The sequence below is a fragment of the Haliotis asinina genome, chromosome 15 (assembly GCF_037392515.1).
Source record: "Haliotis asinina isolate JCU_RB_2024 chromosome 15, JCU_Hal_asi_v2, whole genome shotgun sequence".
Taxonomy (NCBI): Eukaryota; Metazoa; Mollusca; class Gastropoda; order Lepetellida; family Haliotidae; genus Haliotis; species Haliotis asinina.
The window spans coordinates 24,660,913-24,688,267 of record NC_090294.1 but is presented as its reverse complement, the minus strand read 5'-3'; the positions used below and the strand labels follow the sequence as shown (position 1 = coordinate 24,688,267).

Sequence of the window (27,355 nt, the reverse complement as noted above, 5' to 3'; positions counted from 1 at the left end):
CTTTAACTCGGTTTGTTAGCTTGTTGCTGGCAAATATTTATACTGTATTTAAATATAGGACCTACACCTCCTGATCAGGACCCACGACCTTTATAGTTCTGGGTTCTTAGTGTCTGCAGTTTTCGAGGGTTAAGGGGAAACACTGAAGCTCACTAGCTCACATAAACCAGTAATTTTCTTTGATGAATGTGATCACTGTTTGTACTCCTTTGGTAATACACAACCAAAGTGAAGGAAATACAATCAGACTATAATTACTATCAGCTATGCTTAAGATGTGGTGGTGGTTGTAAATTCCCCATGAAAATACAGTGGGCTTAATTAAAATATTTCGCAGTTAATCTGCCGTCTAATCTGTCTAACTAATTATAAACCATTCAACACATCAGGCAAATAGTATGTTGCCTATTTAAGTCTGATGGAAACGTTTTTGCTGACAACATACATAAATTGTCCTCCAAATTCACCTGTCATCAATCATATATCTTATCAATATATGTTACTAATCATCATACCTAAAAAGGTCTCTTATGATTCTGAAGCAAACGATGTACATAAATTGACCACGTGTAGACTGGAAACACCACCCTTCTTACAGATATAATAAATCTTTGTCCGCGTGTTTTCCGATTCACAAATTGAAAAAGTCAACTCGCCAGTGAAACTACTTCCGGAGCGGGGAACTACTTCCGGGTTGGGGAACGACCGAAATGTACTGAACAGATTGTAAACATCTTGTGATGGACTCGCCACTAAATTTGGTAAGGGTTAGGCGGCAGCTCCAGAGGTTACAAATAAAAAATTACATCAAGTCATATACGATGATTTTGTTTTTGTCGCTGCTAATCAGGTATTACACAAAGTCAACTGGGTAAATACCTGAATCAAATCAGGACAAGTTACCAATTTCGGTATCACAATTTATTCATGAATATCTACATCGTTTGTTAGTATTATAACCAGAGTGGGTAACAGTGTCTGCATGTAATCAAGCAGAACCATAATTTCATTGTTCTGCAAACATCGCACTGTTACAAATTTCCTTCCATTGTCAGTCTTTCACATTAAAATCTCGGGTTACACAATCGAGAGGTCGAAATCGTTACTATCATAGTGTAAGTTCAGTATACACATATACATACCGTATATCATATATGTGAGCGGCACATGTTTTGGTCATTGAGAGTGAGACAGCAGTATTTGTTACGTTGTTAAACAGTTTGTGATTTCCGTTATTCATTAGATTAAAACTTTATCAGTTTCAGAATATTCAGCATGGATTAAAGATATTCGTTATAACGTGTACATTTGAATGATAATTTTAATGTTGGCTGATCTTTAAACCAAGTTAATACAAAAGAAAATGCCTAATTAGGGTACTAAGTAACTGTTAGACTTTAATTATTACACAGTTGGCGAGATACATAAATATCAAGCAGGCAAGATGTATACTGACTGTCATCAGAGCTGATATATGATATGTTTGCTACCCAGACACACACAAAAAAAAGAGAAAACCAAAACCAAAACCCTAACCTAAACCTCAATTCTAGAACACAAACCTAACGTATTAGAGCAAAGGATTATTGGTAAACATAGTAAAGTAGTCACAAAATAAGGTGGCGAACATATTCTTTAATCGCACCATTACAGCACTTGGATGTACTCTTGAACATATGCATTATCACTCTATATAAGTTTGTGTTAACAGAACAACATTTTGATTTGTTAAGTGTAGGTAAAATGACTTTTGTCACTTTGCAATTTGTATTAGGCTCACCAGCAGGGTCGGCGAGCAGATACCCTTGTGAGGAGTGGGAAGCTGGATGATGCAGTTGACTGCCACAAAAGGGCAGCGGGTGAGTAAATCTCAAGTAGTATAGTCAGTCATATAACTTTATTAAAAAAGAATGATAATGTTCAAAGACCTGTAGCATATAATTGAGTGAGAGAATTCTCATATTTAATGTGAATGAATCTGTACATGAAACATTTAAACAAAATACTATGATTAATGTTTAAATGATAGTGAGCGAGTATGATTTTATGCCGCATTTAGCTGTATCACACTGGGTGACAACAACAATGGGCTAGGAATAAGGAGTTGACTAATAAGGAGTTTGAGTTTGACTAGTCCCCGGGTACCGAACATGGGTCTGCAGCATGACGAATATGCTACAACCATCAACTTCTACCCCAGGGCCTGTTTAGTGATATATGTATGGGAATTTGCTGCACAGATATTAGTATTGTCTCAGTATACGCCTTCTCTTAACATATTCCTGGCACTTAATCAATACCCTTTGTACACTGAGGTAAAAATGTTAAGCACCATATGCAAGAATTCTTTCAAGTAGTTCATAGCGTGTATAATGAAAATATTGCCAGTGGTTGAAATAGTGATGATTGTATTTGCCATGACAATGTAAAAACTGAAATGTCATAGATAAAATATTTTCAGTTTGCTTTGGCAGCATGACTAACATTATGAAAATAATACTCACTATGTTTAATGTTATGGAAAATCAGATAAATCTGACTAACTCAAATGATTCAAAACTATTTGTGAAGACTGGGTCTTCACAAACACAGGTCTATTGTAATTACTGGATCAGAATGTCAGGCTCACTGATTCGGTTGACACACATCATTGTATCCCATTTGCATGGGTTGATCCTCATGATGTTGATCTCTGGATTATCTGGCCTTATTTTTTACAGACTGACACCATAAAGCTGGAATATTGTTGAATGTGGCATTACACAACAAACCAACCATATTTCCTGAAATATTGGTAAACATGAAAGATACCTTCAAAGAAACAGATATCTGTCAGACAGACTGTAGCATATGTAACCTGGAGAGGTTGTAAGTTTTGAGGCTAGAATGTCCATCTGACCAGTAATATTTTGACACAATTTCACTCACTGCATAGACACAGTAGTGGATCAGTTACAATGGGATGCCGGCAAATGAAGGTTTCATTGTGATGTAAAGTATGTAACTGTTTACTGGCAAACACGGATGAGCAAACTCATATGGTTTGTGAAAGTGAGAGCACATGTAGGCCAGTGCATGTGCCATGCATGACAGTGAAATTGATTCCAGGTGTAACTCCACATGACTTGCTCATATTACTCTCATTGGATTTGGGTTGCAACTGCACTTGATCGCGGATAACCTAGGGCCTTTCGCTCACAATGGCTCACAGGTCTGTGCTCAGCTTATCCTTGTTTGCCACTTATGCCAGTAAAACTGTTGTAATCTTTTCAGAGTATCTTCTTGAAGCGATGCAGGTGACAAGCTCCGAGCATGCTCTAGAGTCACTTCGGCTGCAGCACAAACACCATCTACATCAACAGGAGCTCATTCTTGAAAAACGTTTAAGAATTGAACGTGCTCACAATGCTCAAAAAAGTTCAGAGAACAGGACCAATCAGAGCTGTCAAACAGACGACCTTGACACAATCGATGGCGACCTTGACCCAAATCATTTTAGCGAGGCAAGTTTGTACCGTACAATGACTCACACAGACACGCTATTAGCATTCCTAAATCAACGTAAAGACTCTCAAGAACCCAGCTCACCAAAGACATCAGCTCCACAAGTGACCTTCGTTAAAAACCCAAACGACGACAGTAGTGTCATACGGGAACTCAAAGCTCACAATGAACAGCTCCAGAAGCATGTGAAAATCCTGCTGAGAGACTTGGACGCTGTCAGGAGAGAAAATGAACAACTACACACACAACTCAGGGAGAAGGAAACATTGAAACATGTGATGTCAGAACCAGTGTTCAGCCCAGACCATTTCACTCCGTTTGACCTTCCCCCTCTTGAAATGCCGACCTTGAACTTGGATATGCTTCAAGAAGGGCTGCAATCAGATGATACACTTACTCAGAAATAGACTCCTTTGTGAATCGGCAGCAGTGATGTATTTTAAAGTTGTTTTGTGGGTGTGATCAATCTCTTAGTTTGTGTTCAAAATGAAAATTGCTTGAGTTATTTTATTAATTATGATATGCCCTTTCAGACTTGCAAAGTAGAAACTGAAAATTAATATTTTGATTTAAAATGTCTCATCAGCTTGTAAATATTAACAAATTTAGAATAATGTTATTTTTAAATTTTATTTTTTGAACATGAACATTGAATGTAGCAATATGGATAGTCATAGTTGTCATGGCAGTGGTATTTCGTGATGTGATAAAACATTTCAACAAGACAACTAGAATATATATGTACTGATATACACACTTCAAGTTTGTTAGAAAAAGAGCAATTTATTTTCATTGATAGCTCTACATTGCTTAATCTGGCATCAAGTCGGAATCTCATCATTATGGTTCCTAGCTCTTGTTGCTTGTGTGCTCAATTTCATGTTATTTAAGTTTTACTTGTTTAAAAGAACCAACGTGTCATTTTTTGCAGTAGTGATACACAGCACTCAAGAATGGAATTTTGCATATCAGCCAAAAACTGACGGGTAGCAGTGTGCGACTATGGTTTTAGCAATATGCCAGCAATCCTGTGACAGGGAACACCAGAAATGGGCTTCACACATTTTACCCGGGCTTTCAGTGTGATGAACAGACGCTTTAACCACTGGTCTTCTCCACTGCTACCATGATCTGGGTTATTGAATATTAGTGACATGCAGACAACTCTAATTTGTTTGACATTACATTCAGCAATATACCAGCTATATGACAGTAACAGACATCATAAGCATAGATCTTCACAATTTGGATACCGTGAGATGCATCAGTCCAATCAGGGAGTCTGACCACCAGATAAAGTTGGTCACGTTATATGACATGGGTGTCTAATAACAACATCCAACCCAGATCCTCACAAGGTTCATACATGGTTCAGCTTAAGGTAGCATTTCAAGCCTAGGTCTTTCGTCTGAAATGTCTGTTTGAAGGTTGTAAGTTTCTAGCTGGAGTATAGTGTTAATGAAGTTTAATTAAGATTATGACATTAAAGACAGTATATCAAGAATCCACTGAGACATAGAGTGGTATCGATTTGATATTAAAACTATGTTGCTTGTCAATAATATTTTTAGAAGCTACTCTTTGTTAATTATGATTGATGTGTTTGGTGACTGTTTAGCACGTTAAGGTTCTCAGAGACAGACATTTCTGTGTATATGTGGGCTATTCTCCTTGGCCTTGACTTGATGTTCAGAGTTGTGGTCCATAGTTTCCAGGTTATGATAGCCGAGTCACACAACAACTTAGTGTTGTGTACTGTACCTCTTGTTAGTCTTACCAAGTGATAAATGTTGTCATTTTGCAGCATGGCTAATCCCCTAGTCACAGTTTGTTGTGAAGAGTTATGTCCCTTAGTTGTGCCAGCAACCTGTGATCATGGGTGCATATCACAGGATCACCCAGACCATACTTCTAGGCTCAACAACATTAACAGTTCTTGCAGCTCTCACAGTGTGGTGTACCTCCTTGAGCAGCATCACATTGGGAGTTCCTTCCACTACAACCTGACACTCTGTGATATAACTCGAATACTATTCAAACAGTATTACTACAAAACTGACCACAGTCTGCATCAAGTACTAGTGTTCCACTTCTCCCTCACTGTGATAAACTGAAGTCCTATTCAGATGGTCAATACTCTCGGTGTCATGTGAAAAGCACTTTGTCTTTACTACATTCCAAGTCAGATGAATCTGACATGTATTATTTTGTCAAGTCTGTCATTGCATGTAAATATTAGATTATCATAGCAAGGTCCAAAGCTGAAGCTGCTTCTAGATTCACCAGGAAGTCTTTCTCTGATGCATACGAGTCAATATATTTTAAATATAGCGGACTAGCGAACTATTGTCACATTTATCATCCTGTGTAACTGTTTTAAGTGGCATTTGGAAGGCGGTACGATGAAGAGGAACACATTTTATGGATTGACAACCTCATTGTGTTTCGTTCCTCTCCTAATCATGTGTAGTTAAGTGGGGTGACCCTAGCAACTGGATGTTTTGTAAGGATTGTCCCTAAGGTAGAGAGGTTTATGGATTTCAACTTCTTTAATATGAGGAACACAATGTTTCGGGGTATTTCCTTACTTCTTTGTCATAAAAAGGAAATTACATCCATAAAATACTCCCTTCCTTACGTGTATCACTTCTAAATGCCATCAAAGACCTGTTGTCCCCATAATTCTCGCTGTTCTCAGAACTGACTAGAGCATTTTTTTCATCAAGAAGTTGGCTTTCATTATTCATTCAATTAAGCATCCAGTCATTCCATGAGATGAGGTCTGACATCAAGTTCAGGACTGTTTTTAAAAGCCACTTGCCACAGGGCAAGTGACTGCAAAGAAGTAACTTGACCTGATTCATTTTCCCCACGCCCTGATTTTTATGACGTAATTATGATGTTGAAATTATGAAAGATCGATCAACATGATATTAAATGTTGATGTTTACTGGACTAGTTATCAGAAAGTGATAAAGTTAATCCTATTTCATTATCACTGCAAAATTTAATAGCTTCATTTTGAGAAAATACCAAGTGAAACCGTAAGTGGAAATTATTTAGTAGCCCACAGAAATCTAAGATTCCAGTATTTGATTGCCCAAAGTGATAAGTGACTTGTATTGGGCGTCGGGTGATGGGATTTTGTAACCCCCAGTTGCTCTTAAGTAGCATGTGTCTTCTTGTACTATTCTTGCCATTGGCTGGTATTTAGTGCTGAAGTAGCCCCTTTAACATGGAGAGTACAAGATACCATCCTTACAGTGAGCAATATCGCCACCATGCTTACAATTGGACGAGCATGATGGGCATGTTATTAACTTCAACATGTCAACTCGGGTGCCACACTGCATGGGGATAGCGTTGTGTATTCTTCGAGAGGAATTTAGGCTGCAAAGGATAACAATGTATGGATGGACAATGTTTCAAAGTAGGTTCTAACACTGATATCAAGCAGTGCATTGTGGCTAGATCCTGCAATAGTCAGTTGCTCAATTCATAACTTCAAGAACGTACCTCATTTCATTTCACAAGGTCTTAAATATTGCTTAAATATATGCCAAAAATGTGTGAAGGAACATAGATTGCCGTTTGGAATATTGTGATTGTGGAAAAAATGTCTAATCTTAATAAATAGCCAGTGTATGTTTGTCTGTTGGAATATTGTAAAACATTTCCAAGTGTGTGTTTTTACGAGGACAGGAAACTCATTTACTTAGGCATCTTAGTTAATCTGGTGTTTCTGATTATGATTGATTTTCAAATTTGTTTTATGTTTTTTTCTTGAAAATAAATGGGATTCATGTGAGAATTTTGATTCATTGTGTTCCTTGTGAATTTAGGCCAGAAAAACATAAAATCTAAAATAAACGAGAAGAAAAACATACATTAGAAGTTTTCTCAAATTTTTTTCAACTGCCAAGTCATCACCGTTCTTGAAATAACATATCATCCGCTCCACCAATCCAGACAAGCTGTCCACAATGCAGGAATTCTAAGACAACCCGTATACTGAGTCAAAAAAGAAACTTCATAAAATGTAATTTTAAAAAATGAATAATTTTTCTCTGATGATACATCTATGTATCCGAAATGGTTATTCCAATCTTTCGACTCTAGATAAACGTTAGCAAAACCCATTCAACCCCATCCATTTGTCATGCAAATGACGTTAGTGCCAAAATCAGGTTTTGCTTGTGCAGTCGATCACGTGATCTTCGCATTGAAGTTTTCTTCATTTGCACGTGTTTGCATTGGCCTCAAGAATTGAAAAAACACTGTAAAACCACAGTTCTAACAGTACTTTCAATGCCACGATTGTCAAATGTGCAATGTGAACGTGCTGTTGGCATGCTGCAAGCAGGAAGTTCAGTTATTGACGTTGCATGAGCAATGGGATGCAGCCGTCATACTGTGTATGACTTGCGAGGTCATCTACAACGAACTGGCACCACTTTTAAACGCTCAAGGTCCGGTCGTTAACGTGTGACATCACGAGCAGAAGACCGTCAAATCATCCTACGTCACAGATTTCTGCCGGCTACACGGACCAGGGCTGAGATGTTAAGAGGTCACAGACCATTCTCACAGACCATTCGAAATCGGTTGGTGGCTGCCAATTTCCATTCTCGACGTCCACATCGTGGGCCAATATTGACACCGTTCATTAATGTCAACATCTGCTGTGGGCCCAACGTCACCTCTGATGGACCCAGAGAGAGTGGAATTGAGTTGTCTATAGCAATGAATCCAGGTTTACCCTCAGATTTGCGGACAGCAGGCATACAATCTGGAGACGACGCCGTGAATGGTATGCCCAATTTTGTGTACAGGAAGTCAACAGATTTGGGAGCTGAAGTTGCATGGTGTAGGGCGCTTTCTGTGGGAACAGCTGTTCCCGAGTTCTGGTCATCCCTGGAAACCTTACAGCTGCGCTTACTGCGACCAGGTGCTCCCCACTGAAATCGTTCCTTTCATTGAGGTTCAAGGCCCATGTCTACAGTTCCAGCATGAAAATGCTCGGCCGCATACCAAGATGTTGACACAAAATTTCCCTCAAAACGCTGGAATCAATGTCATGGACTGGCCATCAAGGTCCCCTGACCTTAATCCAATAGAGCATGTTTGGGATGCACTTGGGAGAAGGCTTCATGGTCGTAGGAACCAACCTCAGAATTTGCAAGAACTTGGCGCTGCCTTGCAAGAGCAATGGTACAGAATCCCCAACCACATGTTCACAAGCATAAGGCAGTAGGTGAGGAGACGGTGTTTGGCAGTGGTAAATGCGTGGGGTGGCCATGCACAATATTGAACTGAGATATTGTGACTTGACCATGTTTTGGAACGGCGGTGTAGCCTAATGGAACTGATTGTGGCACTGTCAGTGTATCGAGTACATCACACAGATCTCAGCAATGAAATAATAACAATTTAACCATCTTACCATCTCCTGCTCTTTCATAGTGCCCTGAAGAAAGAATGTGAAGTTTCCTTTTTGACTCAGTATATTTTGACAGGAAAACTAACCTAATATATCATATTTGGGAATTCTGGATCAAATACGTCATGAAAATCCCAAACCAGTACTGTGTTAAGCAACCTTATCTCAAAACTGTTCAGAACAACCAGTGCATCTTACAAAGCGATCTTAGCGCTAAGGTGACCATAACTCTCATATCACAATATAGACTTCCAACTATAAGTTGTACAGCCCCATCAGACCTTGGTTAAGTGGGATCTATTGAAATATTCATAAAGTGAGTGAGTTTGGTTTTACGCCATTTTTTGCAATATTCCAGCTATCATGGCAGGGAACATCAGAAATGGGCTGCACACATTGTACCCATGTGGGGTATCAAGCCTAGGTCTTCGGCGTGACAAGCAAACATTTAAACCACAAGGCTTCCCCTTCGCCCCCAACATTCTGATGTTCCCTGCCGTGGTATTGCTAAAATATAGCTAAAAAAGGACTCGCGGATGACCGGCATAGTCTGGACATGACGTCATGAACGGTGTGCCCAATGTTGTGTACAGGAAGTCGACAGATTCGGGAGCTGAAGTTGCATGGTGTAGGGTGCTTTCTGTGGGAACAACCATTCCCGAGTTCTGGTCATCCTCACAGCTACTGCTTATCGTGACCAGGTGCTACTCCCATACCATAATATAGACTTCCGACTGTAAGTTGTGTAGCCCCATCAGACCTTGGTTGTGTGGGATCAATTGAAACATTCGTTTAGTGAGTGAGTTTGGTTTTACGCCATTTTTAGCAATATTCCAGCAATATCATGGCAGGGAACATCAGAAATGGGCTGCACAAACTCAGTAAGTCAGCCAGCCAACATTTTTAAAGAATAGAGGCTAAAACCATCCAACATTTGCACAGCCTTTATTATCAACAAAGTAGGTCAACATCAGGAAGAGGATCAGTAAGAGAATATGTTACTATCTGTTAACAGATGAATTAGCTACTCAAAGAAAATCCAATCCTGCATTATCTTGCACCAACAAACAGGGACGAGAATATTGTTATCAGAAAACTCTGTCAGGCTCTGTTACTTATGCCTATATTGTATTGGCAAATATCACAAAGGGCATCCTTGACAATTTGCAGAAGGTTCTCATCCCTACATTGCACAAACACATGCTGACAGTGCTTACATATACACACTGTTACACATGTACATAGCCCAGGATCAAACAATGTATGACGACCATTCACATACATATTCATGTCCTTTTTTCACAGTACAAACAGCATGTCTTAATAAACACGCTTATCCACTTAAATAGTCTTAATACCTTCTAGTCTGTATGTTATGTACTTCCCATCAAAAGTTTTGAAATGTAAATGTCACCACTTACTTCAGTCAACTGTACTAAACTAAAGTTTGCAAACTACTTCATACTGTTTCATCTTACCAAATATTTGTTTACACATGAACTGATGTACAGTAAAACTAATTAGTAATGTTGAAAACATTATTCTCATTAGTTCGAAAAATAATAAAATTCCATGAAAACTGGTGATTTCTAAACAAAATTTTCCACCAAAACACAGCTGTTCTCATGCACAATATCTGCACAGGATTTAGAGTAATTTGATGCACAATCCTCGTGCAATTCATCTGCATACAGTTTGCAGCTGGTTCCCCCAAGTCAGTGGAGAAATCAATCTTTGTTGTAGCAATATATATGTACATATGCATAACAGAGTGAGTGTTTTACATGAGTCTTTTGATGGCAAGGATATTAAACTTTTGATGGCAAGTACATTATTGATAGCAAATATCCATAAATGAACATTCCCTCTTTTCTCTCATTAGTATGTATACATGATGTCTAACATCAGGAAGGTTTCTCTTTTCATAACTGGCAGACTCAATGGTAACAATATTCTTTTGCACATTAGTATGGAAAGCAAATACCAAAGGGTCAGTGTGTTATTCTCCCAACAAAAGTTAACACACCTCAAACAGGTCAGTTACTACTTAACACAATAAGGTAGATCGTCGTCTTTGGTCAATAACAGCAGAACAAGGAACACAAAAAGTGTATACTGGGTGATGCAGCAATGTTCAGCGATAGTACATGTATGTGTACAAAGTGTAGAATGTTAATATGAGTAGAAAATTCAGATTTACAATGAATGAGTGGAATTCTTAGATAAAGGGTCAGACTACTTTCTTGTTTTGCAGATAAACCTAACCTATATTTTCAAAAAGTGAACATGACAAATAATTTTGCATATTCATTCATTACTGTTGTTTGGAAATAGGTTTAATTTAACATGTTTTCACCACAACTTTAATATTACATTATTTCCTGGTTTTGATATCAGAAAAATAACTGCTGATCATGAATATATACTGTCAGATTCGTTTCTTTACCCCTTTTTTTTTCAGGAAACAGACCACATAACAAAGTGTTTTAAAATATGTTCCATCCATCTTACCAAACATCTGTTTCTTTTCCAGGGACCAACTGCTGAATATGTTGCAAGCCATCGCACAGATGATACTGCATATTTTCAATATGCCCTGACAGCGAATTAATACTAACATTTCATAACAACTGTTTAAATGGAGGATGCAATAAATCTGACCAACTCAAATGAATCCAAGCCTATTTTGCACCACATCAAAATGTTTCTCAATGTCACTCTTGATCTCACAGCTTAACGTGTGGGAATTTTGAATGCTAGTGTGAATGACAGTAAATCCCATTTTGGATGATAACATAGTTTGTGGGTTAGTTTGTGGGTCCAGGACAAATGAAGTTGAACTATGCCTGCTATCATGACAATGTTCAGGAGATCCAGATCTCAATTTTACAGGTTTTCATAATGTTTACTGACTTATTAAGCAATAAATTTAGACAACATAATTGTTGTGATATTTAAAGTTCACTAGATCATCAAAAAGGTGTGGCATACGGTTTTCCACAAACACACAAAAATTTTCAAGCATGCGTCCAGTGCCAACCTTTGAAAAAATGGCATTTCTATCACTGCTCTCTCATTTCCTTTCAAAGTCATTACAGAATCTGAGATTTGTCAAAAAAAAGGATAGCCATAAACCAGAGATCATTTATACAAATACAATATACACAAGCTCTGAGAATCAAGAGTACATCAAAACAGAGGATTAAGTTCAAAGGATGTTCTATGAAAAGATCCAAAACACCTTGACATTCTAGATATTCTTTAAACCCCGTTCACACTTGAGGTAGAATGAAAATTCCTGGATATACCTGGAAATTTGAACTGCATTCTAAAACTTTTCAGGTCAAAATGTTCAAAGTTTGAAAAAATTGTATATTTTGAATTCTCTCCTGAATTTTGGATATAATTTCTATCTGACTGATTCTATTTGGTTCCTGTCCATTCAAAATAAATGTGAAGGGGCGTATACCTGGTATGACAGGTACAGTCTAATAATTCTCAGAGTTAATTGACAGTAACTAGAAGAAAACCAGCCATGCTGAAAACCTGTTGTAACCAACACTTATTGCACTTCTTCCTAACAGTTGCCATCAGTAACAGTTCCACTAACACTCTGAAGTGATGAAACAAATATATCAAAATCACAACTCTTTTTCAGTTCAGTTCACAAAAATATGATAAAGCTTATATCACATTTCATCTGTATGACATATACGTAACCATGGTAACAAATGCCTATGACTGTTCATAAAATGATAGAAAAAAAATAATAGACTGACACGTAAGAAAGGAAAGTGTAATTGTATAATGAATAAAATTAGCTACAGAATGAATTTACAATATTTATGCTGGTCTATTTGCAATACAATTCTAATATAACAATCTTGTCTCAAACATTCCCATTGAAATCAACTCATTTCCAGATTACTGAATCACTTTTGAAATAACACACTGCATGCGAAAAAAAGGAGAATAAAACAATGAAATTTCTTATTTTCTGCAGCGCTTGTACATAATGTTTCTTATCTCTGGTCTTTACTGAGGGACATGTTCTGGGCTGAATAAATAACAGTTTGTTATGTCTGTTCAACTCAAGCAATCGGTACAGGTGGTTGACTTGATTAGTTTGGTTTGGCCACAGTTTATTAACACCATACTCAGCAAATTCAAGCTATGTGATGACAGTCTGTATATAACCAAGCATAAACAGCATCATATAAACAGCACAAGCATTCATCTATTTATAATAACGTGCAAACCAGGGTCCTGTTTCACAAATGTCTCATAAGCCTAAGATCTCGTAGCTTTCTTACCTCCTATATTGTGACATAGGTGGTTCAAATGCTATCAGAAAAGTTAGTAGATCTTAGACTTACGAGAGCTTTGTGAAACGGGGCCAATGTCAGTGAGCCTTACAACCCGATCCTGTTAGCTGTCTCTATGACAAGCACGGGTATTGACCTGATTAAGAATAAGCAGCACCAAGGAGGAGAAAGTGAACTTGAACAAAGTGAAGTGATTCCACTGATAAAATAAAAATATAAAATTATAAAATGACTGCAAACATAAAATTAATCAACAGCTGAATTTTGTTCTGAGAGTGAAAATGGCATGTGCAGTGTTCTACAAACCCTCAACAAAACAGGAAAGTGTTTCCATGGAAAGAGTGTCATTGGAACAGAAAACAAAACAGCCCAAAAGACATGCACTTTGACACTTATCCAATAATGAGTAACCATGAAAGTAGCACATTATCAACAACCTCAGGTCTCACATCATGGCTACATTTAATATATTTTACGCTATGAACTAGGTTTATAAGCAAACATGCCTCAAATATAACCAAAATGTCATGCTTGAGTGGGAAAAGGTGGTCTTTGTGTTTTTGGAGATAAGGCTGTTGGGGTCATCTCTCTGCAAAATGTCCATGATTACTGAGTACATCACTATATGGCAACACAATTTGCATGATCATCATGTAAAGAACTACTGTTACTTCATCTTGTCCCAACAACCACCTCTGATACAAGTGATACGAACTATTCTCGAAACATTCGGAGCCCTACAGACTTCTTTGGCCCTTCCTCAACACATTGGCTAGGATCAAAGTTGAGAATTCTTAGGATTAAGAACGTTTCAAGAAAGAGGGCCCAGGAGGAACATGTGATAGGTGTGATGTAGTACAACAGCTACAGCTGAATATAACAGTACATTTTATGTTGTTTGATTTCATATCAATTTAGCTGCAATATAGCAAGGTACTGTCAGTCTTTCTTTCTAAATGTGAAATAAATCAACAGGTAAGAGTTCAGCTCGATCCCCCACCCCAATCAAAAGCTAAAATTACGAACTGACATGCATACCTCACCCTAGATATACATTCAATAATCTTGAACAGGTATAACAAAACAATCAATGAACTTGTTTCAGTGTTGGAATATTACACTAGGGAAGGTGGAAATATTCTAAGTAAAAAGAGGGGTGTAAAACACGGGTAGAGCTCTTTCCAAATCAATACAAATGTGATGACCCAGACAGGAGACAGTACAATTCAAGTACTAGGCGACATCAGTTTACCTTCAAATGTGATATGCATTCCTGTAAAATACATAAACCCTCCAAACGCTGCCACTACACTTATATATGCATCGATATATGTATGCAATTGAACTCTAGCCTAAATTAACAGTTAAATGAAAACATAACAAAAGCCACACTTCCTAATCACTCTGAAAGAAGGTGCATTTCCGCCTTGAGTTTATAAGCCGGCCACCGACACATGGGACAGTAATGGTGTCCTTTGTTTAGCCAGCGGACTATACAGTCTTCATGGAACGTGTGGAGACAAGGCAGCCCGCACAGCATCACACCAAACCTGTAGTCGTCCAGGCAAATCACGCACTGGGTCGCTGGTAGAAAGCCTTCAGGGATGGCTGGATCAATTGGCGGTTTGTCAGGACAGCTTAATTTACATGTACAGGTTATTGTCTTTTCTGGACTGGATGGAAGCTGACCACTAAGATTGTCAAGACACGGTGGTGAGGAGATGTCCGGGGTGGCTGTGTTGTCTTGTGAGCTTTCAGACCAACTGCCAGTCCTTTTGTTGGGCCAGGTTTCTTCTCTGATTTCACTATCAGGGCATTCTATTGGCTTGCAACACTCACACACTTTACTTGTGTCTTCAGCAGGGGAAGGAAGTTGGCAGCGCCATCTTGGAAGATCAGGAATATATGAAAGGGAGATAACTGGCCGAACTTGGTTGAATAAACGTCCTGTTAGAAAGTTCACTCCAAGCTCTGAGGGTTGTAAACGACCACTGAAAGGATCCACTGGACGTATCAGATGTTCAAGGGTCCTCATTTCAGCAAAATTCCAGAAATTTTCATCCTCTTCTTCTGCTTCATCTTCACCACCTTTACGCTTATACTCAATAAAACCAACCAAAATTGTGTAGGCAATAAACACAGATGTAAGGACAGTTGAATGTAACGTGTAAAACGAGAGGTCTTTTCTCATATGTGCAGCCATGTTAGTGGTAGAAATCATCCGCAGACATTTCAGCAACCAAAGAGGAACTCTGTCTAGATGGGGCAACTGAAATATTCCTACAATGGGTAGCCACAACATAATAAGAACAACATTACACTTAACAAAATACCACAAGAATCTTTTCAAGCGTTTAAATATTGTTCCTTGCACAAGACATAATTCGAAAATTGACAAAACATTGGTCATAATGAAACTAACAATGAATATATCATTTAAGCAAGGGTACAACGTCTTGAAATAATTTTCCATTGCAGGAAACGAAAGATTTTCACCATTTTTGGTCCCATACAAAACATTTTTTTCAGCTGTAATGATCATATAGGACGGTATAGCAGCTTTGGTTCTATTTCTCATGACCATGTACTTCATGATTTCTTTGCCACCTGACGATCTGGTGTCTACCGTACCAAACTTGACCCTGCCTGGGAACTTCACACTCAGCGCTGAATAAAACATTGGTATGTTTTTCTGATTCGTGAAGTAGACTGTCCGAATTTCAGGATTCAAGAATGGATCTTTGAACTGGTACCATTCCTCAACAAACTGTTTGGTGTGGGTTATTTTTTCAACTTTGCCATCCAACTTCTCTCGTATCCAGTTATACAGCAGGTTTGTCTTTGTGGGTCCATCGTAGGTGTGAATGTGAACATTGGACTTGGCCTCAAACTCTCCTGGTAGAGCCAACAGAAGTCGAGAGGTGTGCCAACCTTTGCTGAGACAGTATCTACAATATAAGCATTAAATTACAAAGAGAAATAGATTCAATCCTATGTAAATTTCTATCAGCTTGAACAGAACTGTTAAGACATTTACTGCCAAATCAAAAACTGAAAATAATAATTGCTAGTAAATGTGATCACTGCGATTTCAACAAAATTTAATGCGTTACTTTTGTTTATTGCTTAGCACTTATTATTCCAGCTATATGGCAGCAGTCTGTTAATAATTAAGTCTGGACCACACAATCCAGTGACCAACAGCATGAGCATCAAACTACACAAATGGGATAAAATGACATGGGTCAAACAAGTAAGCAAGACTAACCATCCTATTCTGTTAGCAGGGTCTATTCTAGAACTGAACATCTAGGGGGGGATTTGTCGCCTCCTCACAAAGAAAAGAGTGGGCATTTGGAAAATGTAGGGGGGAATACCTGAATTACCGTCTTTCAAAATAGTGTGGATGTACGAAAGTTATTGCAACCGCCACCAGTGAAACCATTGCTCATTTTATTTTGGCTACAGTAGTCATATATCACAGCACCAAGCTCATTATGAAAGAGCCATGGCCATTCTTTCAACCATATTTTTTTTCTGAAAAACACTCGGTTCGGTCCTTTTTAGCGTCGGAGGGACTGGGGTCAATCTCGGGGTTTTGCTTGCTTTTCGAATCACACGTCTCCTAAACAGACGTATCGGTCTGGGGAGACGTGACTATCACTGTTGCTTTCTCAGTGGTATTTTGAGCAAAAAAGTCAGTTATTCTCATTCTTTTGCGTGACATTGTTCGCGCCAAATTACCACAAACCGTTCTAAATAAAAATTCTGTATTCATTTGTCGTCTGCAACTTCAAGTGATAATATTGTCTGATTTCGAAAACTAAGCTAAAACGAACTAATGTTCTAAAAAGGATCCACTAAACTGTTTCTAGCAAGCGTTGTACACATGCACTATGTTTAGAGTTCATAGTCTAACGTCAATTAATTAATTAATCAAATCATACCTTCATCGAAAAATGTGATCTACTTTCATACTGATATGAATGGAATTTCGTTTCCCCAGTGCCAATAGTGGTTTTTACCAAGGGAGGTCACTCTGTTATGTCTACATGTTTACACTCGAACTTGACTCGGTGGCTGACTTCGATTTAAAAAGTCATTCCTGTCAATATAAAGCTTTTGCGTATGTTTTTTGATGGAGCAATTTACTATGCATGACAGCTCGTGCTCTGTTGTTTTTATGAGGGGTGATTTGATCATTATTAGCGCGAATCCCGCGTCCTAGAATAGACACTGTGTTAGTTGCCTCTAACATCAAGGTCTGGGATGGTCTGGGTTAGAACTGGTCATCAGTGACCAAAGACTGTCGTAAGAGGCAACTATCTGAATCAGATGGTCAGACTCGCTGATTTGATTGAATACCCAAACAATCTGCAATCCTTTTCTTTAACATTTTGACCAAACAGATTTGTTGATACCTCTGTACATCAGGTTGAACTCCATATTGTGAAACGTGGTCATTACAACGATACATGGTACAGCTCTGTATGAGCATACTAGCAGTGTTCAAAGGAAGCCTAGTTTCAATATTTTGATTTTGATTTCCGAATGTTTGACATCACTTTCCATGAAAATAGTCATATTTTGAAATGAATCAAGTCCAGTGATAAATAAAAACGTGTTATAAATCATAAATTAGCTTTACTGTTGGTGCATACACTTATATACAAAGCACAAAGGTAATTACAATTAGTGGGAATCCAGCATTTACGCAGTGTGGTTGCAGCACTAATACAGGTATGAGACAAGCTCCATAGGATGAGAGCATTTTCGTAAGAGATGAATGAATCTGGTTTAAGCAATGTTTCAGCTATACTATGGCTTATCAGAGCTTCGCATGTGAGGCAAACCAATTTCTTAAAAACGTTTGTCACTTATCACTTAGGTAAAATCTGTGATCATCGTTATCTTGCAGTCACATATAGAAACAGGGTATGAACCAATCTTGGATTCATGCCTGTGATTACAGGTTTCAAAGGAGGCATCTCTGCAATGCTTTTGTTTTGCTTGTGAGTTGTTCAACACTGCACTCTACAACATTCCCGCTAAGCGAGTGTGGTCTGTAAGTAATCAAGTCCTGGCCAGATGATCAAGCAGTTGACAGCATGAGCATCGGTCTACACACCTGGATACGATGACATGTGTCAACCAGGTTGGCAAGCCTGAACATCTGATCTCGTTTGACACCTCTTATGACTAGCTTGGGCTGCTGAAGATCCACTCTAATATAAACCAGATCCTCAAAGGATAAAGTATGTCATCCATGCAACATGTACGCAAAGAACATGATGGTTACCTCATGTCAAGTGAGCAGTCAAGTATTCCAGCTCGGACTCCGAATCTTGACACCTTTTTCCTGATGCTCTTCCAGCGGGAATCTCCAAGCAAGACTGGTGTTCTGTGCATGTTGTAAACCTGGATCAACCAAACACTGTCCTTGGCATCTTCCACTTGTTCGAAGAAATGAGCACCTGAGGTGAAATTGGTGACAGCGGATGTCTCCTCCTCACGAGCAGCACTCACCACCTCTTCATCTGTTACTGGACCTAAAGTTAATTCAAACCAGTCAATAATGATAACACTGGTAACCATGGCAACCATGGCTGTTTTATAAAAAATGCTAGGTTTACCAGTCAACAGGATAATGGAATGCGACTCTTTGTGACTATCACTACTTTTTGGCCTTACCATAATGGCACCCTATGCAAAGTAACCCACACAAAGAACAAATTCTGCCAGAGTGATGTCAATTCTATGGTATGCTCCCTATTCCAAACTCTATAATTTCCGTGTCAGCTTCAGAATATGGAGGCCTATATCTTGTAGAATGATTACAGTGGTTTCTGCTATGGAATTACACAAGGGCTCTGTTAAATCTGCCTTCTCATGTTTACAACATCAGTTCATTATTAATCTCTACAGAGGCAGATCCAGATGGGATGGGTGGGTGTATGTGCTTGGGTATGTACATCCCCTATTTGTCCTGAAAGCTTATTAAATGACCATTGAAACTCTCTTGGAAACAGGTGATAATGAACAGTGAACCCATGAACCCTTTTCTGAAATGTGCACCCCTCCTTTCTCAAAAAAAGCTGTATCGGCCAGTGCTGAAGACATATTGTTTAATAGTTTGCACAAAGAGTCAATTTTACAACACATTTTAACAGGTAAATATTTCTACCTTCTGCAGAAGATGTGCAATGTTAAATTCAGTCAAGATTATGCCTAAACAATCACTGGTTGTTGGCAATAATTTGCCCTGGGCAAAAGTCAGATGCAATTTACAAACCAGTAGATCTGATATTGCCATGGCAACAGTACTGCACTAGGGACGGGGCGATGAGAGTAAAACATCATTAAAATATCATTAAATCTTCAGTAAAAATGCAAGACATAAATAACATATAAAAACGGTTAGCTGGTGAACACAGAGTTGGTTGCACGTACCAGACCCTTCCACTAGTTCCGTGAGGTCTGATTTTTCCAGCACAACCCCTTCAAAGCCGACACCACGCTGTTCCAACAAGGCCTTGAGTTTCATCACGGACAAAGTCATCGGGTCCAGCAACCTCTTTGATAAGGCTCCGGTTTCATACCAGCTGATTGCTTCCAACATGCGAGCCAGGATGAATAGCACGACGATGTAGATCAATAGGAGACAAAGTTTCAGCCACATCTTGCCGCTTTGATGTAGACAGTCCACTCCCGACAAGATTGTATTTGGTTACGTCAGATAACTTTGACAGTTCAGTGACACGTCAACCGATGCAGTATACGCTTGAATACCATGTTTGCTTGCGTTTACATCTCTGTTAAAGTACCTTTCGAAGTTCTTGGTTTCCTCTGTTGTCCTACTAGATGGTTGTTAAAGGTCTCTTTTGACTTTAGGCCGTGTTATTCGCCGTTCTCGACCCGCTTCGCCCCAAAAGCTGACGACCCCTGACCCTACCCAAGATGGCGGATGTAAATAATGCAATCACGTGACACAGGTGCTATACCCACATACGACTTATGCCTGCCTTCACAAACTGTCCTTGAAATTTATTTCATTTGTTTCCAAGGCTCTATCTGAACACATATTTCACTGACGAAAATTCAAATGCTGTAGTATCAAAATCCAAAAGTGCTGGTGACCACAACAGCTGTGTCTTTATCAAGCTCCGAACAGCGATAACCCCGTCGTAACAACGGTTCCAAATGAGGTGCTGGTGTGGAGCTTGTCTGAGTACTAGTCAAAGGGAAACAACTCTTTAGAACTGAGATAAATACTTTCGTGTTCGCGGTGTAACTTCATAACGGAGAAGAAGTTCTGTTCACCCACCTAGATAAGACTAAATTAATCTTTTTCGTCAATACACATATTTATTTCATTTGCGAATACATCAGTCGGAGGGATTTTTGTGTACACAGATTAATCCAGATTTTTGTTCAGTATTTTTCTAGGAATTATTGCGCTTATAATATATTCACGTTCTAGGTTGCTGTTGTGCACTTTATGACGTTGTCTGCAAAGTCTTCTTGATGTTTTTTTTAACAAAGTTCCAAAGGAATCAGGAGTGAGTGAGTTTAGTTTTACGCCGCTTTTAGCAATATTCCAGCAATAAGACGGTGGGGGGACACCAGAAAATGGGCTTCACACATTGTGCCCATGTGGGGAACCGAACCCGGGTCTTCGGCGTGAAAGGAATCAGGGAATCAGGAACTAGTAACTTACAGTCTATATGTAACTCCAGATTTATTCTTTTTACTTAAATAAAGGGGTGTATTTTCTGCGAGGGATACCAGGCTTCACATTATATATACACGTGTGTGTGTGCGTGTGTGTGCGTGTGTGTGCGTGTGTGCGTGTGTGTGTGTGTGTGTGTGTGTGTGTGTGTGTGTGTGTGTGTGTGTGTGTTGTGTATTTGAAGGACAGTAGGAGGTGGAATGCATAAGAAAAGCAATAATTATAGATGTCAACTTATTTATTGTGAATAACACAACGTTTCGGGGTGTATGCTTGCTCCTTCATCACACTTTATGAATAACGTCTTCTTTACTTTGTGCCTGACAACGCTACAAGAATCTATATAGAAACGTCGCACTCACGAAATGTAGCGGTTGTTATCCATAAAGCCTGTCTTTATTCTAAAACCTGGCTCTCATGTTTGATGTTTGCCAAAAGAAACAAACAAGAATCTTCCACATCATTACCCTGACCGAAGCGTATTTTCAAAGCTGCTACTAAGCGTTAAGCGTGATATTATAGGTCCGTGAGTCCTCTTTTCAGGTACCGATTTTAAACAGCTGGGTATAAGACCCAGGGCACAAATTTTGGCGTTTCCACTGGGACTCAAACCCAGACCTCTGGCGCCAGCAGGCCAGCAAGCTAACCACTACACCATTGTGCTCCATACTTGTGTTTTCGACCATTATCTTTTGTCGTTTTCGGAGACTGTGTCAAATTTTAATTTACAAGGGTATGTTATAAGTTTTCCCGAGGAGCGTATTAAGATGTCTGCGACAACGAATGTGTGTGTGTGTGTGTGTGTGTGTGTGTGTGTGTGTGTGTGTGTGTGTGTGTGTGTGTGTGTGTGTGTGTGTGTGTTGGATTCTTCTTGCTAGTTACGGGTAACTTGGGACATCCATTTGTCTTTAGAGGTACGGAGACCTTGATTAAAAAAGTGCAAAGTGAGGATCACGATCATACACTTAACGAATAAACGCGATGTTCTCTACTGAATGAATTAATGAATTAATAACACATTGCGAGGTGCTAGGAATCGTTTTAACTGTCGATAAGTTCTCAATTTAATATAATTAATATGTAACCCTCTATAATCCCGGATTTATTTATACCATAATTGCTTATCAGTATCAATAAGTATATTACTAGCATAAACAATATTACACAATAATAAATTGTCTGCACTTGAAGTAATTGTTTGCTCCTCCAATGGATCACCGCCACCCAATGTATCACCGCCACCCAGTCATGTTCGCAGTATGTATCCACAGTTTCAGGAACATAGCATAACCCCAGCAGACGACGCCAATGAACCGAGTTACCTCCCTTTACCCAAAGCAGATTATCAGCTCATTTCAGCAACTCCACAATCCTTATGCGAGATATGTTTGTTACCTAACACCTGAAAATGGGGAATGAGGAAAACCCACAAGAGACGAAGCTAACGAACTGAGTTATTTCCATTTACCCATTGCATTCTGAAAATAATCAGTTCGTATCAGAAACTCAACACATTTTGCTTCATTCGTTATCACACGCCCCAAGAGGAATCTCTATTCTTCTTGACCGGATTAACCCGAGTTGGTCAGGAATGAATTTGATAATGAAGTGAGAGGTGCGCGTCTGTTAGTTCTAATGCATAAATGTAGCTCGGGCGTTTTAACGGAAACATGTATCGCGCCAACAATCTGGTATATGATAAAATAACGATGTAATTTGTAATAATACCTGGACCCGTGAAAATCAGGATTAGAGTATTATTTAATACAAGAACGCTATCATAAAGCTGTGATATTGCTCAGTGCGGGGTAAAACAACAAACACACGGTAGTAAATCATGTGTCAATATCGTTAATACTTTTACAAACAATTCTTGAATTGCCTGACATCATTTATTGTCTTCACCAGCTGATGCTACGATTCTGTGAAAGGGCTCGTGTCTTGATGAGTGAGTGAGCGAGCTGAGGTTGACGGTAGTCTAAACTGCACCGACTGAGTGGTCACAAGGTGAGTTTTCCCTGAGTTCCCATAATTCTGAGATAAATATACTGTGTTAGAAAGTCAGATATATAACTTGATTACATACCTCTGAATGACTTTAATTAATCAACCACAACCCAGAATTATTTAAGTCATGATAGTGTCTATTTCCCGTTGCCATAACTACCTGTATTATTTATTAACTATTGTATTTAAGTGTATATTACATGTATAGGAATGTGAGAATGAAAGTGAGAATGGAAATATTGTGAGACGTCTTTGATGTGTATCATATATGACAGGTAACGACAACAAAGACAATACTCTATTACATGAAAAGGAATGGTTTGGATCACAGAGCTTGAGGAAAATAAAATTGAATAGAACATAAAATTTGAGATATTAAAAACACAAATGAACTAAATATGTGCTGAAAGCTAATTAATGATTAAGATGATAGGTAATACTTCATAGCACAGTGAAAGATACAGAGAATCACTTGATATGTTGCCTAGCATACTCAGGTGGAGGTAGAGTATCACTCGATATACCGCCAAGCATACTCAGGTGGAGGTAGAATATCACTCGATATACCGCCAAGCATACTCAGGTGGAGGTAGAGTATCACTCGATATACCGCCTAGCATACTCAGGTGGAGGTACAGAGAATCACTTGGTATGTTGCCTAGCATACTCAGGTGGAGGTAGAGTATCACTCGATATACCGCCAAGCATACTCAGGTGGAGGTAGAGTATCACTCGATATACCGCCAAGCATACTCAGGTGGAGGTAGAGTATCACTCGATATACCGCCAAGCATACTCAGGTGGAGGTAGAATATCACTCGATATACCGCCAAGCATACTCAGGTGGAGGTACAGAGAATCACTTGATATCTTGCCTAGCATACTCAGGTGGAGGTAGAGTATCACTCGATATACCACCAAGCATACTCAGGTGGAGGTAGAATATCACTCGATATACCGCCAAGCATACTCAGGTGGAGGTAGAGTATCACTCGATATACCGCCAAGCATACTCAGGTGGAGGTACAGAGAATCACTTGATATGTTGCCTAGCATACTCAGGTGGAGGTAGAGTATCACTCGATATACCGCCAAGCATACTCAGGTGGAGGTAGAGTATCACTCGATATACCGCCAAGCATACTCAGGTGGAGGTACAGAGAATCACTTGATATGTTGCCTAGCATACTCAGGTGGAGGTAGAGTATCACTCGATATACCGCCAAGCATACTCAGGTGGAGGTAGAGTATCACTCGATATACCGCCAAGCATACTCAGGTGGAGGTCCAGAGAATCACTTGATATGTTGCCTAGCATACTCAGGTGGAGGTAGAGTATCACTCGATATACCGCCTAGCATACTCAGGTGGAGGTAGAATATCACTCGATATACCGCCAAGCATACTCAGGTGGAGGTACAGAGAATCACTTGGTATGTTGCCTAGCATACTCAGGTGGAGGTAGAGTATCACTCGATATACCGCCAAGCATACTCAGGTGGCGGTAGAATATCACTCGATATACCGCCTAGCATACTCAGGTGGAGGTAGAATATCACTCGATATACCGCCAAGCATACTCAGGTGGAGGTACAGAGAATCACTTGATATGTTGCCTAGCATACTCAGGTGGAGGTAGAGTATCACTCGATATACCGCCTAGCATACTCAGGTGGAGGTAGAATATCACTCGATATACCGCCTAGCATACTCAGGTGGAGGTAGAATATCACTCGATATACCGCCAAGCATACTCAGGTGGAGGTACAGAGAATCACTTGATATGTTGCCTAGCATACTCAGGTGGAGGTAGAGTATCACTCGATATACCGCCAAGCATACTCAGGTGGAGGTAGAATATCACTCGATATACCGCCAAGCATACTCAGGTGGAGGTAGAGTATCACTCGATATACCGCCTAGCATACTCAGGTGGAGGTACAGAGAATCACTTGGTATGTTGCCTAGCATACTCAGGTGGAGGTAGAGTATCACTCGAAATACCGCCAAGCATACTCAGGTGGAGGTAGAATATCACTCGATATACCGCCAAGCATACTCAGGTGGAGGTAGAATATCACTCGATATACCGCCAAGCATACTCAGGTGGAGGTACAGAGAATCACTTGATATCTTGCCTAGCATACTCAGGTGGAGGTAGAGTATCACTCGATATACCACCAAGCATACTCAGGTGGAGGTAGAGTATCACTCGATATACCGCCAAGCATACTCAGGTGGAGGTAGAGTATCACTCGATATACCGCCAAGCATACTCAGGTGGAGGTACAGAGAATCACTTGATATGTTGCCTAGCATACTCAGGTGGAGGTAGAGTATCACTCGATATACCGCCAAGCATACTCAGGTGGAGGTAGAATATCACTCGATATACCGCCAAGCATACTCAGGTGGAGGTACAGAGAATCACTTGATATGTTGCCTAGCATACTCAGGTGGAGGTAGAGTATCACTCGATATACCGCCAAGCATACTCAGGTGGAGGTAGAGTATCACTCGAAATACCGCCAAGCATACTCAGGTGGAGGTACAGAGAATCACTTGATATGTTGCCTGGTATACTCAGGTGGAGGTAGAGTATCACTCGATATACCGCCAAGCATACTCAGGTGGAGGTAGAATATCACTCGATATACCGCCAAGCATACTCAGGTGGAGGTACAGAGAATCACTTGGTATGTTGCCTAGCATACTCAGGTGGAGGTAGAGTATCACTCGATATACCGCCAAGCATACTCAGGTGGAGGTAGAATATCACTCAATATACCGCCAAGCATACTCAGGTGGAGGTACAGAGAATCACTTGATATGTTGCCTAGCATACTCAGGTGGAGGTAGAGTATCACTCGATATACCGCCTAGCATACTCAGGTGGAGGTAGAATATCACTCGATATGCCGCCAAGCATACTCAGGTGGAGGTACAGAGAATCACTTGGTATGTTGCCTAGCATACTCAGGTGGAGGTAGAGTATCACTCGATATACCGCCTAGCATACTCAGGTGGAGGTAGAATATCACTCGATATACTGCCTAGCATACTCAGGTGGAGGTAGAATATCACTCGATATACCGCCAAGCATACTCAGGTGGAGGTACAGAGAATCACTTGATATGTTGCCTAGCATACTCAGGTGGAGGTAGAGTATCACTCGATATACCGCCAAGCATACTCAGGTGGAGGTAGAGTATCACTCGATATACCGCCTAGCATACTCAGGTGGAGGTAGAATATCACTCGATATACCGCCAAGCATACTCAGGTGGAGGTACAGAGAATCACTTGATATGTTGCCTAGCATACTCAGGTGGAGGTAGAGTATCACTCGATATACCGCCTAGCATACTCAGGTGGAGGTAGAATATCACTCGATATACCGCCTAGCATACTCAGGTGGAGGTAGAATATCACTCGATATACCACCAAGCATACTCAGGTGGATGTAGAGTATCACTCGATATACCGCCAAGCATACTCAGGTGGAGGTAGAATATCACTCGATATACCGCCAAGCATACTCAGGTGGAGGTACAGAGAATCACTTGATGTGTTGCCTAGCATACTCAGGTGGAGGTAGAGTATCACTCGATATACCGCCAAGCATACTCAGGTGGAGGTAGAATATCACTCGATATACCGCCAAGCATACTCAGGTGGAGGTACAGAGAATCACTTGATATGTTGCCTAGCATACTCAGGTGGAGGTAGAATATCACTCGATATACCGCCAAGCATACTCAGGTGGAGGTACAGAGAATCACTTGATATGTTGCCTAGCATACTCAGGTGGAGGTAGAGTATCACTCGATATACCGCCAAGCATACTCAGGTGGAGGTAGAATATCACTCGATATACCGCCAAGCATACTCAGGTGGAGGTACAGAGAATCACTTGGTATGTTGCCTAGCATACTCAGGTGGAGGTAGAGTATCACTCGATATACCGCCAAGCATACTCAGGTGGAGGTAGAATATCACTCGATATACCGCCAAGCATACTCAGGTGGAGGTAGAGTATCACTCGATATACCGCCAAGCATACTCAGGTGGAGGTACAGAGAATCACTTGATACACCGCCAAGAACACTCAGGTGAAGGTACAGAGAATCATTTGATATACCACCGGACGTACTAAAGTGAAGGTACACAGTATCACTTAATATACCGCCGGACGTACTAAAGTGAAGGTACACAGTATCACTTAATATACCGCCGGACGTACTAAAGTGAAGGTACACAGTATCACTTCCCATCCTCGGACATACTGAGAAGAATATACAGAATATCACTCACTGTACCGCCTTGCATGTTCAAGTGAAAGTACAGAGA

General features: G+C 39.9%; 2 protein-coding genes across 2 annotated transcripts; one reads left to right on the top strand and one right to left on the bottom strand.

The window, feature by feature from the left end:
• Positions 1–649: 649 nt before the first annotated feature.
• Positions 650–7,335, top strand: LOC137264852 (nuclear receptor-binding factor 2-like). Its single transcript, XM_067800198.1, has 3 exons — positions 650–761; positions 1,775–1,859; positions 3,274–7,335. Exons 1-3 carry the CDS (start codon positions 741–743, stop codon positions 3,909–3,911), a joined length of 744 nt encoding a protein of 247 aa, XP_067656299.1. The 5' UTR covers positions 650–740; the 3' UTR covers positions 3,912–7,335.
• A 2,538-nt stretch (positions 7,336–9,873) lies between these two features.
• Positions 9,874–20,241, bottom strand: LOC137265520 (E3 ubiquitin-protein ligase RNF103-like). The gene is made up of 3 exons (XM_067800934.1): positions 19,720–20,241; positions 18,569–18,818; positions 9,874–16,217 (listed from the first exon to the last, which is right to left on the bottom strand). The coding sequence occupies exons 1-3, from the start codon at positions 19,946–19,948 to the stop codon at positions 14,669–14,671; spliced, it is 2,028 nt and encodes a 675-aa protein (XP_067657035.1). The 5' UTR covers positions 19,949–20,241; the 3' UTR covers positions 9,874–14,668.
• Between the last annotated feature and the right edge of the window lie 7,114 nt (positions 20,242–27,355).